General features: G+C 47.6%; 1 protein-coding gene across 1 annotated transcript in view; it reads left to right on the top strand.

Moving 5' to 3' along the window:
* LOC120065506 (inositol hexakisphosphate kinase 1-like) overlaps window positions 1–12118 on the top strand; it is a 59771-nt gene extending 47653 nt beyond the window's left edge. The window contains exons 3-4 of the mRNA XM_039016563.1: window positions 7524–7728; window positions 11897–12118. Of these exons, the coding sequence (XP_038872491.1) occupies window positions 7524–7728; window positions 11897–12104 (413 nt within the window). The 3' untranslated portion in view covers window positions 12105–12118. The remainder of the gene's footprint in view (window positions 1–7523; window positions 7729–11896) is intronic.
* The last annotated feature ends 503 nt before the right edge of the window (window positions 12119–12621 follow it).

The raw sequence follows: 12621 nt of genomic DNA on the forward strand, positions 1-12621 counted from the left end.
AGAAACCACCTCATAAAATAACCTTTATTAGGATCACTGTTATTGACAATGGAAGTCTGCTGGTTTCAGATCCCATGTATTATCTGCCATCTCCTGCCGTTGAAGCCTTCAGCAAGGCATTTAACACCCACAGAGTAAAATACTGCGTAAGACGTGGTCCATCAACCCTCCATCTGGAGAGATACTGGGTGTGCAGGCTTTTGCTCCAACCCTGCTCCAACCCTGATCCAACCCTGCTCCAACCCTGATCCAATCCTGCTCAAACACACCAGGTCCTATTGAACAGCTGTTTTTTTTTACAATGTGGGGGTGTTAGAGCAGGACTGGAGTAAAAGCTTGCACACTCAATATCTCTCCAGGAGGATGGTTAGCCATCCTGCAACAATGCAATTACAACCAAATAGTTTTTGTCTTCTATTAAAAAAAAAATCCCCCATTCAATGAACCAGGGATCAAATGACTAAAGTTGGGTGAGGTAGCGAACTAAGATGTATATCTATTTGTAAGGTAAAAAATATTCCATGTTCAGGGGAGATCTTGACCGTATAGGAGTTACTTATTAATTAGGCTTTGTCAGAATAACCATGGACAGTTTGGAATAGAGAAGAATCCTGGCCAATTATGAGCGCTTGAGAGACGGTTTTACAACTGGAGTATGCAGCATTGGTTTCATCTACTGTACCTGGCCATTTACGGTTATTCACATGTCCCGGTGGAAAGTTATTTTAGGATATGACATTGACCTTAATACACACTAATAGTTAACTAGCGAGAATCAGCCAATTCCAAACACATTGTGTAGTTTGGCTATCTAGTTAGTCTGTTGTGTTTTCATTATTTTACCTGCTGCGTAATGTCTCTCTCCTCTGGCTATGGGCCACAGGCACACACAGGTGATGCACACAACATCACTTTCCCAGGATTTTCATTGCTGACCAAAGATGAGCTATAACCGGACAAATAACTCACTAACTAGTAATGAATTTCAACAAATGTGCTTTCTTTTGAGCAAAGAAAAAAAAAAGGCATGATTTGAAAAACGGCTTGTGCCTGTCAATGCAGGTCTACAATAATTACACTCTGAGATTGGGAGGACATTGTGTAAAATATTATGTCTGGAGGACACTGATCCAATTCTGATGGGACTGGCCTAATTGTTTGATATAGGTCTTTTTTTATTTTATCTATATTCATCTTGTCTATTTTTTTCTACTTCCCCCAGGCAATCGGACTAGCGAATTTTTAACTTTTAAATGAAAAGTAACCTAGTTAATATGAAGTGGAAAAGTAGCTGGCTGAAAATGAGTCTAACCGGCTGATAAGGTAACTGCCGGTGCTAATGGAAAACACTGTCAACGTGGTCCTATTGAGTTAGGTCAACGTGGTCCTGTTGAGTTAGGTCAACGTGGTCCTGTTGAGTTAGGTCAACGGGGTCCCGTTGAGTTAGGTCAACGGGGTCCCGTTGAGTTAGGTCAACGGGGTCCCGTTGAGTTAGGTCAACGGGGTCCCGTTGAGTTAGGTCAACGGGGTCCCGTTGAGTTAGGTCAACGGGGTCCCGTTGAGTTAGGTCAACGGGGTCCCGTTGAGTTAGGTCAACGGGGTCCCGTTGAGTTAGGTCAACGGGGTCCCGTTGAGTTAGGTCAACGGGGTCCCGTTGAGTTAGCGGTAGGTAGCCTAGTGGTTAAGAGCGATGGGTTTTTGGTTCCAATTCCCGAGCCGACTAAGTGAAAAATCTGTATGTGCCCTTGAGCAAGGCACTTAACCCTAATTGTTCCTATACGTGGCTCTGGATAGGACCGTAGGCTACATGCAGCGGTCTAAGGCACTGCATCTCAGTGCTAGAGGCGTCACTACAGACCCTGGTTCGATTCCAGGCTGTACCACAACCGGCCGTGTTTGGGAGTCCCATAGGGCGGAAGCGCAATTGGCCCAGTGTCGTTAGGGTGTCTCTTCTGCGGAGACTTTGATATTACCGAACGCAATCGATATGGTGAAAACAATTAGTGGATCCAGAGGAAAGAATTCTTATTGGTGAGTCTTTCGAAAGAGAACCACGCCCCCTTCCCTCGGGCTGTGCATGTTTCTAACAGAAAACAGCATCGGTAAGTGTCCCACTCGAGTGATGACTACTCACCTCCAATGCTTGGAAGAGCACTTTGGGACCTACTTACCAATCCGTTTTGACTGTGATCCTGGCTCAGTTGACATGCCAGTGAAATCGTGAAATCGAACAGCTGATGGAACTGCATTCACAGGTCACTACGGAGAAGCTTTGGTTTCTGACTCAAAGGGAATAAATACCCTGCTTTCTCCCTCTGAGCATTAATGGCGCTTTCAAAACAACTGGGAAGTCTCCGACTTCGGATATCTCCGACTTCCAACTTCAGTGTGTTCAAGACAACTAGAAACTAGTTGGGGGGGGGGGGGGGGGGGGGGGGGTTGAACTAGCTCCGACTGGGAGGACATTTTGTCTCCGATCATTTTGTACGGTCATCCAACTCGGGAACTCTGGACTCTTTCTGGAGTTCCTGTTTGAAGATTAATGACATCGTGATTTGACCTCGCATTTTTCCGAATTTCCAGTGGTCTTGAACGCACCATAAAACTCATAGTACCCTTCTTCAGCTCATATCTGTGTGAAGCTGGATTCAGTACTCTCGTCTGCATTAAAACCAAATATCCATCCAGGTTGGATTTGACAGCAGAGATGAGGTGCGCTCTATCGACCACGCCCCCTGACATGCGTCAAGCACACCCATCTCATTAGTGGAGGTGAGATAAGATACATTGTGTCAGACTCATTTTCAATTGACTGTCACAGCCCCACATTAAAAGTATGTGATGGTGAGTTGAGAAGACAATTAGAAATATTGTTAGAATGTTTGACTGCCATAGCCCCACATTTAAAAAAGGTAAACATGGGCTGTTAACTACGTTGCATTTTGAAACGTTACAGCCTCAATCTACACACGATACCCCATAATGACAAAGCAAAACCAGGTTTTTAGACATTTTTGCAAATTTTTTTAATCGACTGAATTATCACATTTACATAAGTATTCAGAGCCTTTACTCAGTACTTTGTTGAAGCACCTTTTGCAGCCTAGAGTCTTCTTGAGTATGACCCCAGCCGCCCCAGTCATAGACTGTTCTCTCTACTACCGCATGGCAAGCGGTACCGGAGTGCCAAGTCTAGGACAAAAAGGCTTCTCAGCAGTTTTTACCCCCAAGCCATAAGACTCCTGAACAGGTAATCAAATGGCTACCCGGACTGTTTACATATTTGCCCCCCCCCCCCCCCCCCCCCCAGAGTAGTTGCTGCTACTCTCTGTTTATCATATATGCATAGTCACTTTAACTATACATTCATGTACATACTACCTCAATTGGGCCGACCAACCAGTGCTCCCGCACATTGGCTAACCGGTCTATCTGCATTGTGTCCCACCCACCACCCGCCAACCCCTCTTTTACGCTACTGCTACTCTCTGTTCATCACATATGCATAGTCACTTTAACCATATCTACATGTACATACTACCTCAATCAGCCTGACTCACCGGTGTCTGTATGTAGCCTCGCTACTTTTATAGCCTCGCAACTGTATATAGCCTGTCTTTTTACTGTTGTTTTATTTCTTTACCTACCTATTGTTCACTTAATACCTTTTTTGCACTATTGGTTAGAGCCTGTTATTAAGCATTTCACTAAGGTCTACACCTGTTCGGCGCACATGACAAATAAACTTTGATTTGAAGCTTGGCACACTTGTATTTGGGGAGTTTCTCCAATTCTTCTCTGAAGATCCTCTCAAGCTCTGTCAGGTTGGATGGGGAGTGTTGCTGCACAGCTATTTTCAGGTCTCTACAGAGATGTTTGATCGGGTTCAAGTTCGGGCTCTGATTGGGCAACAAGGACATTCAGAAACTTGTCCCGAAGCCACTCCTGCATTGTCTTGGCTGCGTGATTAGGGTTGTCCTTTTGGAAGGTGAACCTTCGCCCCAGTCTGAGGTCCTGAGCGCTCTGGAGCAGGTTTTCATCAAGGATCTCTCTGTACTTTACTCCGTTCATCTTTCCCTCGATCCTGACTAGTCTACCAGTCCCTGCCACTGAAAACATCCCTACAGCATGATGCTGCCACCACCATGCTTTACCATAGAGATGGTGCCAGGTTTCCTCCAGACATGACGCTTAGCATTCAGGCCAAAGAATTCAATCTTCGTTTCATCAGAACATAGAATTTACTTTTTCACGGTCTGAGAGTCCTTTAGGTGCCTTTTGGCTAACTCCAAGCAGGCTGTCATGTGCCTTTTACTGAGAAGTGGCTTCCGTTTGGCCACTCTACCATAAAGGCCTGATTGGTGGAGTGCTGCAGCGATGGTTGTCCTTCTGGAAGGTTCTCCCATGTCCACAGAGGAACTCTCAAGCTCTGTAAGAGTGACCATCGGGTTCTTGGTCACCTCCCTGACCAAGGCCCTTCTCCCCTGATTGCTCAGTTTGGCCGGGCGTTCAGCTATAGGAAGTCTTGGTGGTTCCAAACGTCTTCCATTTAAGAATGGTGGAGGCCACTGTGTTCTTGGGGACCTTCAATGCTGCAGACATTTTTTGGTACCTTTCCCCAGATCTGTGCCTCGACACAATCCTGTCTCAGAGCTCTACGGACAATTCCTTCGAACTCATTGCTTGGCTTTTGCTCTGACATGCACTGTCAACTGTGTGACATTATATAGACAGGTGTGTGCCTTTCCAAATCATGTCCAATCAATTGAATTTACCACAGGTGGACTCCAATCAAGTTGTAGAAACATCTCAAGGATGATCAATGGAAACAGGATGCACCTGAGCTCAATTTCGAGTCTCACAGCAAAGGGTCTGAATACTTATATAAATAAGGTATTTCTGTTATCTTTCATGAATTTGCGAACTCTTGCTTTGTCGTTATGGGGTATTGTGTGTAGATTGATGAGGGGGAAATGAATGTATTGTAGAATAAGGCTGTAACACAACATGAGGAAAAGTGAAGGGGTCTGAATACTTTACGTAATTTTTTTCACATGGTTGGGGTCGCGAGAATTGTCAGATATCAAAATGGGGTCGCGAGAATTGTCAGATATCAAAATGGGGTCGCGAGAATTGTCAGATATCAAAATGGAGTCGCGAGAATTGTCAGATATCAAAATGGGGTCGCGAGAATTGTCAGATATCAAAATGGGGTCGCGAGAATTGTCAGATATCAAAATGGGGTCGCGAGAATTGTCAGATATCAAAATGGGGTCGCGAGAATTGTCAGATATCAAAATGGGGTCGTGGGCTAAAAAAAGTATGGGAACCCCCTGAGTTGGATCAACATGGCCCTATTCAGTGCTGCTGAGCTCAGTTAGCTGCTGTTGCATGAAAGAGAAGATGGGCCCATATTCATAAAAAGTCTCAAAATACGAGTGCTGATCTTGGATCAGGTTCCCATCGGTCCATGTCATCTTGTTTGTTGTGCTGTAGTGCTGATCTGGGATCAGGTCCCATCTGTCCATGTCATCTTGTTTGTTGTGCTGATCTGGGATCAGGTCCCATCTGTCCATGTCATCTTGTTTGTTGTGCTGTAAAAGGTGAAGATTTTTGAATACGTGCTCATGCCAGCGGCTCACCTGGGATTGAACTACTGTGTGTAAGAGCTCTGGTCACACACACACACACACACACACACACACACACACAGGCTGAATATTTAATGGTCATTAAACTGATCCCTGACAGAATTAGCTCTCTGTTTCAGGAGCACAGTTACACTGCTGTGCTCGCATAATCACGTTTTCTCCTCTTACGCTCTCTGGCTGTCTCTCACTTACACACGTAAGCACACATGGTCCTCCCCTGACATCAGCCCTGTCTCCATTGGCTAGTGGTGTTGAGTCCTGGTCGACTGGTGACATCATCTAGGAGGGATCTGAGAGTCTAAAGCCTTAGCTGCTGTCTATCCATCATCTATCCATCCATCTCCATCCATCATCCATCTATCTATCATCCATCATCTATCCATCCATCATCTACCCATCATCTATCCATCCATCTCCATCCATCCATCTATCTATCATCATCATCTATCCATCCATCATCCACCCATCATCCATCCATCCATCTATCATCCACCCATCTATCCATCATCCATCTATCGATCCATCATCCACCTATCATCCATCTATCATCCATCTATCATCTATCCATCATCCACCCATCATCCACCCATCATCCATCTATCCATCCATCATCCACCCATCATCCATCTATCCATCTATCATCCACCCATCATCCATCTATCATCCACCCATCATCCATCCATCATATATCCACCCATCCGTCATCCACCATCCATCAATCTATCATCCATCCATCTACCCATCATCTATCCATCATCTGTCATCCATCCATCTATCTATCCATCCATCCATCATCTGTCATCCATCCATCTATCTATCCATCCATCCTATCTATCCATCCAATCTATCAAGACTCAGCAGGAGAGGAGAGGCTAGCTAAGAGCATTTACCTACTGCTGCCCTTCCCCGTCCAAGCTGATACTTCCCCACGCCTGCCTTGCCCTACCCCGCCCCGCCCTGCCTTGCCCTACCCCGCCCCGCCCTGCCTTGCCGTTCCCCGCCCTGTCGTACCCCACCCTTCCCTACTCCACCCCTACCCCGGTCTGCCGTACCCCATCCTTCCCTGCCCTAGCTGTGTTTTTGTAGAGTTTGGTAGAGTTTGTAAAACTGACAAGGCTACATTGTAGTTACCATTTAATAGAGAAGGATTTTGGGAAAGCCTTTCCATCAACCAGAAGACTGTTTTCATTAGCATCATCGCTAACGGCTACACAAAGCGGTCGACGCTCGCACCGCACACACACAGACGGGCATTCTCATTCTCTTCAGAAAGTTTCAGGAAATGCCCCAGCCGCCTCAGAGAGAGGGACAGAGTGGCTAGCATCATTTACTCACTCTGGCTCCACCCTGCCTGTCTCTCTCTACTGTAATCTTTCACCTACACATTCTCTACCACTCTAGAATGAATTAAAGAGGAGATAGATGAGTCCTATTTCTCTCTCGCTGTCTCTCGCTGTGTCTCTCCTCTCCTGTTCCCTCTCAACCTCTCCCTAACCCTGACTGTTGTGACAGACTGCCTGGCCAGATGAGATGACATTCACCTCTATCTCCTATAAACCTGAACCCGTATCGTTTCCCTTTCCCTGCTTATCTTACACACTGGTGGTATTTTCCTCTCGTTTCAGGTTTCTGACAACACATTATATCTCATCAGTCTTTCTCCCATGAAAGACCCTTATTATCATCACAATATTTGACGCAGGCTTTTTTTTATTCCATACAAATTTTATATTTTCATAAGATTTTCCATACTCTATGATCCAATACATTTTTTATTTTTTATTTAAACATTGTATTGTATTCTGAAATATTTCAAATGTAATTGTGTAAATCACCCACTCAAGTGCACCTTCTCCCCTCTCCTCTTTCTAGGCATGGTTTTGGTGTGTTTTGAGGGGGATATTGACGGTTACATCAACCTGGTGGCGTACCCGTACGTGGAGAGCGAGATCCTGGACCACGAGGACCTACCGGAGAGGGAGCAACCCCGGAGGAAACACTCCCGACGCAGCCTCCACCGCTCCACCTCCGAGATCAAAGAGGAAAGGCTACCGCACGAGAGTGACAGCACTGAGAAGTGAGTAGGACCCAGTTGCTTGATTTGTTCATACGATAGACTGGAATAATGTAGGTTGGCTAACTAAGTTGAATATGTTGTGATGCCTCTGGGTTTGTGTTTTGGTGGCCTGCGTTAGTTGTTAACCTGTGTTCCTGTGTGTTGTTCAGGAGCTACACACAGAAGGCAGAGACATGTACGACAGGTCTACTGAGACGCCGTGTAATGACAGGTCCTACTGAGACGCCGTGTAAGACAGGTCCTACTGAGACGCCGTGTAAGACAGGTCCTACTGAGACGCCGTGTAAGACAGGTCCTACTGAGACGCGGTGTAAGACAGGTCTACTGAGACGCCGTGTAATGACAGGTCTACTGAGACGCCGTGTAAGACAGGTCCTACTGAGACGCGGTGTAAGACAGGTCCTACTGAGACGCCGTGTAGGACAGGTCTACTGAGACGCCGTGTAAGACAGGTCCTACTGAGACGCCGTGTAGGACAGGTCCTACTGAGACGCCGTGTAGGACAGGTCCTACTGAGACGCCGTGTAATGACAGGTCCTACTGAGACGCCGTGTAAGACAGGTCCTACTGAGACGCCGTGTAAGACAGGTCCTACTGAGACGCCGTGTAAGACAGGTCTACTGAGACGCCGTGTAAGACAGGTCTACTGAGACGCCGTGTAGGACAGGTCCTACTGAGACGCCGTGTAGGACAGGCCCTACTGAGACGCCGTGTAGGACAGGCCTACTGAGACGCCGTGTAATGACAGGTCCTACTGAGACGCCGTGTAAGACAGGCCTACTGAGACGCCGTGTAGGACAGGTCCTACTGAGACGCCGTGTAGGACAGGCCTACTGAGACGCCGTGTAAGACAGGTCCTACTGAGACGCCGTGTAGGACAGGTCCTACTGAGACGCCGTGTAGGATAGGCCTACTGAGACGCCGTGTAGGACAGGCCTACTGAGACGCCGTGTAGGACAGGCCTACTGAGACGCCGTGTAGGACAGGCCTACTGAGACGCCGTGTAGGACAGGCCTACTGAGACGCCGTGTAGGACAGGCCTACTGAGACGCCGTGTAGGACAGGCCTACTGAGACGCCGTGTAGGACAGGCCTACTGAGACGCCGTGTAGGACAGGTCCTACTGAGACGTCGTGTAGGACAGGCCTACTGAGACGCCGTGTAGGACAGGCCTACTGAGACGCCGTGTAGGACAGGCCTACTGAGACGCCGTGTAAGACAGGTCCTACTGAGACGTCGTGTAAGACAGGTCTACTGAGACGCGGTGTAAGACAGGTCTACTGAGACGCCGTGTAAGACAGGTCCTACTGAGACGCCGTGTAAGACAGGCCTACTGAGACGTCGTGTAAGACAGGTCTACTGAGACGCCGTGTAGGACAGGTCCTACTGAGACGCCGTGTAATGACAGGTCCTACTGAGACGTCGTGTAATGACAGGTCCTACTGAGACGTCGTGTAAGACAGGTCCTACTGAGACGTCGTGTAAGACAGGTCCTACTGAGACGTCGTGTAAGACAGGTCCTACTGAGACGTCGTGTAAGACAGGTCCTACTGAGACGTCGTGTAAGACAGGTCCTACTGAGACGTCGTGTAAGACAGGTCCTACTGAGACGTCGTGTAAGACAGGTCCTACTGAGACGCCGTGTAAGACAGGTCTACCGAGACGCCGTGTAGGACAGGCCTACCGAGACGCCGTGTAGGACAGGCCTACCGAGACGCCGTGTAGGACAGGCCCTACCGAGACGCCGTGTAGGACAGGCCCTACCGAGACGCCGTGTAAGACAGGTCCTACCGAGACGCCGTGTAGGACAGGTCCTACTGAGACGCGGTGTAAGACAGGTCCTACTGAGACGCCGTGTAGGACAGGTCCTACTGAGACGCCGTGTAAGACAGGTCCTACTGAGACGCCGTGTAAGACAGGTCCTACTGAGACGCGGTGTAGGACAGGCCCTACTGAGACGCCGTGTAGGACAGGTCCTACTGAGACGCCGTGTAGGACAGGTCCTACTGAGACGCCGTGTAGGACAGGTCCTACTGAGACGCCGTGTAGGACAGGTCCTACTGAGACGCCGTGTAGGACAGGTCCTACTGAGAAGCCGTGTAGGACAGGTCCTACTGAGACGCGGTGTAAGACAGGTCCTACCGAGACGCGGTGTAAGACAGGTCCTACCGAGACGCCGTGTAAGACAGGTCCTACCGAGACGCCGTGTAGGACAGGTCCTACCGAGACGCCGTGTAGGACAGGTCCTACCGAGACGCCGTGTAGGACAGGTCCTACCGAGACGCCGTGTAGGACAGGTCCTACCGAGACGCCGTGTAGGACAGGTCCTACCGAGACGCCGTGTAGGACAGGTCCTACCGAGACGCCGTGTAGGACCTGTCCTACCGAGACGCCGTGTAAGACAGGCCTACCGAGACGCCGTGTAAGACAGGCCTACCGAGACGCCGTGTAAGACAGGTCCTACTGAGACGTCGTGTAAGACAGGTCCTACTGAGACGTCGTGTAAGACAGGTCTACTGAGACGCCGTGTAAGACAGGTCCTACTGAGACGCCGTGTAGGACAGGCCTTACTGAGACGCCGTGTAAGACAGGTCCTACTGAGGCGCCGTGTAAGACAGGCCTTACCGAGACGCCGTGTAGGACAGGCCCTACCGAGGCGCCGTGTAGGACAGGCCCTACCGAGGCGCCGTGTAGGACAGGCCCTACCGAGGCGCCGTGTAGGACAGGCCCTACCGAGACGCCGTGTAGGACAGGCCCTACCGAGAGAAATGAACATTAAATTATCTGGCAACATCTATGGTGGAATTCCTGCAGTCAGCATGTCAATTGCACGCTCCCTCAAAACTTGAGACATCTGTGGCATTGTGTTGTGTGACAAAACTGCACATTTTAGTGATATTTTATTGTCCCCAGCACAAGGTGCACCTGTGTAATGATCATGCTGTTTAATCAGCTTCTTGATTATGCCACAACTGTCAGGTGGAAGGATTATCTTGTCAAAGGAGAAATGGTCGCTAACAGGGATGTAAACACATTCATGCACAAAATTTGAGAGAAATTATCTTTTTGTGCGTGTGGAACATTTCTGGGATCTTTTATTTCAGCTCGTGAAACACGGGTCCGACATTTACATGTTGACTTTGTATTTTATGTTCAGTGTAGTTGATCTATTTACTACTGTAAAATGGGGTCCAATGAAATGAGGACGTTGTAGGCCTGTAGGCTACTTCACCAGTATGAACCATCAGTCAGAAAAAGTGAGCAATTTATTCTGAAATGATCATGGAAATTAAATAGGACATAGATTCATATGTCTAACTATTTTAGCAATGATTAAATCTTGTTATTACATTTACCTGTATTGTTTCTGCATGAGGCCCCTGGAGCTCCAGATCCACACTGACATGTTGTGGTGCTGTAGTTGACCTGTTAGTTGACCTGTTAGTTGACCTGTTAGTTAACCTGTTAGACCTGTTAGTTAACCTGTTAGTTAACCTGTTAGACCTGTTAGTTAACCTGTTAGTTGACCTGTTAGACCTGTTAGTTAACCTGTTAGACCTGTTAGTTAACCTGCGGCTCCAGAGCCACACTGACATGCTGTGGTGCTGTAGTTGACCTGTTAGTTGACCTGTTAGACCTGTTAGTTAACCTGTTAGACCTGTTAGTTAACCTGTTAGTTGACCTGTTAGACCTGTTAGTTAACCTGTTAGACCTGTTAGTTAACCTGTTAGTTGACCTGTTAGACCTGTTAGTTAACCTGTTAGACCTGTTAGTTAACCTGTTAGACCTGTTAGTTAACCTGTTAGACCTGTTAGTTAACCTGTTAGTTGACCTGTTAGACCTGTTAGTTAACCTGCGGCTCCAGAGCCACACTGACATGCTGTGGTGCTGTAGTTAACCTGTTAGTTGACCTGTTAGACCTGTTAGTTAACCTGTTAGACCTGTTAGTTAACCTGTTAGTTAACCTGCGGCTCCAGAGCCACACTGACATGCTGTGGTGCTGTAGTTAACCTGTTAGTTGACCTGTTAGACCTGTTAGTTAACCTGTTAGACCTGTTAGTTAACCTGCGGCTCCAGAGCCACACTGGCATGCTGTGGTGCTGTAGTTGACCAGTGGTCTCTCCTGTGTTAACCCTGTTGTCCTGTGTGTTTTATTGTCCCCCACCCAGTCTCCAGGAGCTGAAGAGTCCTCGTCTAGAGCTCCAGATCTACAGTGATATTCCCTTCCAGATGCTGGATAATAACAGCGGCCTGGGCTCAGAGAAGATCAGCCACAACCCCTGGAGTCTCCGCTGTCACAGGCAGCAGCTCAGCCGCATGAGATCAGAGTCCAAGGACAGGAAGCTCTACAGTATCCCTTTTTATTTATTTATTTAACTTGGCAAGTCAGTTAAGAACAAATTCTTATTTACTATGACGGCCAAACCCGGACGATACTGGGCCAATTGTGCGCCACTCTATGGGACACCCAATCACGACCGGATGTGATACAGCCTGGGTTCAAACCAGGGACTGTAGTGACGCCTCTTGCACTGAGATGCAGTGCCTTAGACCGCTACGCCACTCGGCATTTAAAACCTATTTAGCCATCTATTGATCTATCAATGCCTTGTCATATCTGCTGGGTTCTTAGTTAGTATAGTAACACATCTATTGATCTATCAATGCCTTGTCATATCTGCTGGGTTCTTAGTTAGTATAGTAACACATCTATTGATCTATCAATGCCTTGTCATATCTGATGGGTTCTTAGTTAGTATAGTAACACATCTATTGATCTATCAATGCCTTGTCATATCTGATGGGTTCTTAGTTAGTATAGTAACACATCTATTGATCTATCAATGCCTTGTCATATCTGCTGGGTTCTTAGTTAGTATAGTAACACATCTAT

This window comes from Salvelinus namaycush, chromosome 20 (genome assembly GCF_016432855.1).
Source record: "Salvelinus namaycush isolate Seneca chromosome 20, SaNama_1.0, whole genome shotgun sequence".
Classification (NCBI taxonomy): Eukaryota; Metazoa; Chordata; class Actinopteri; order Salmoniformes; family Salmonidae; genus Salvelinus; species Salvelinus namaycush.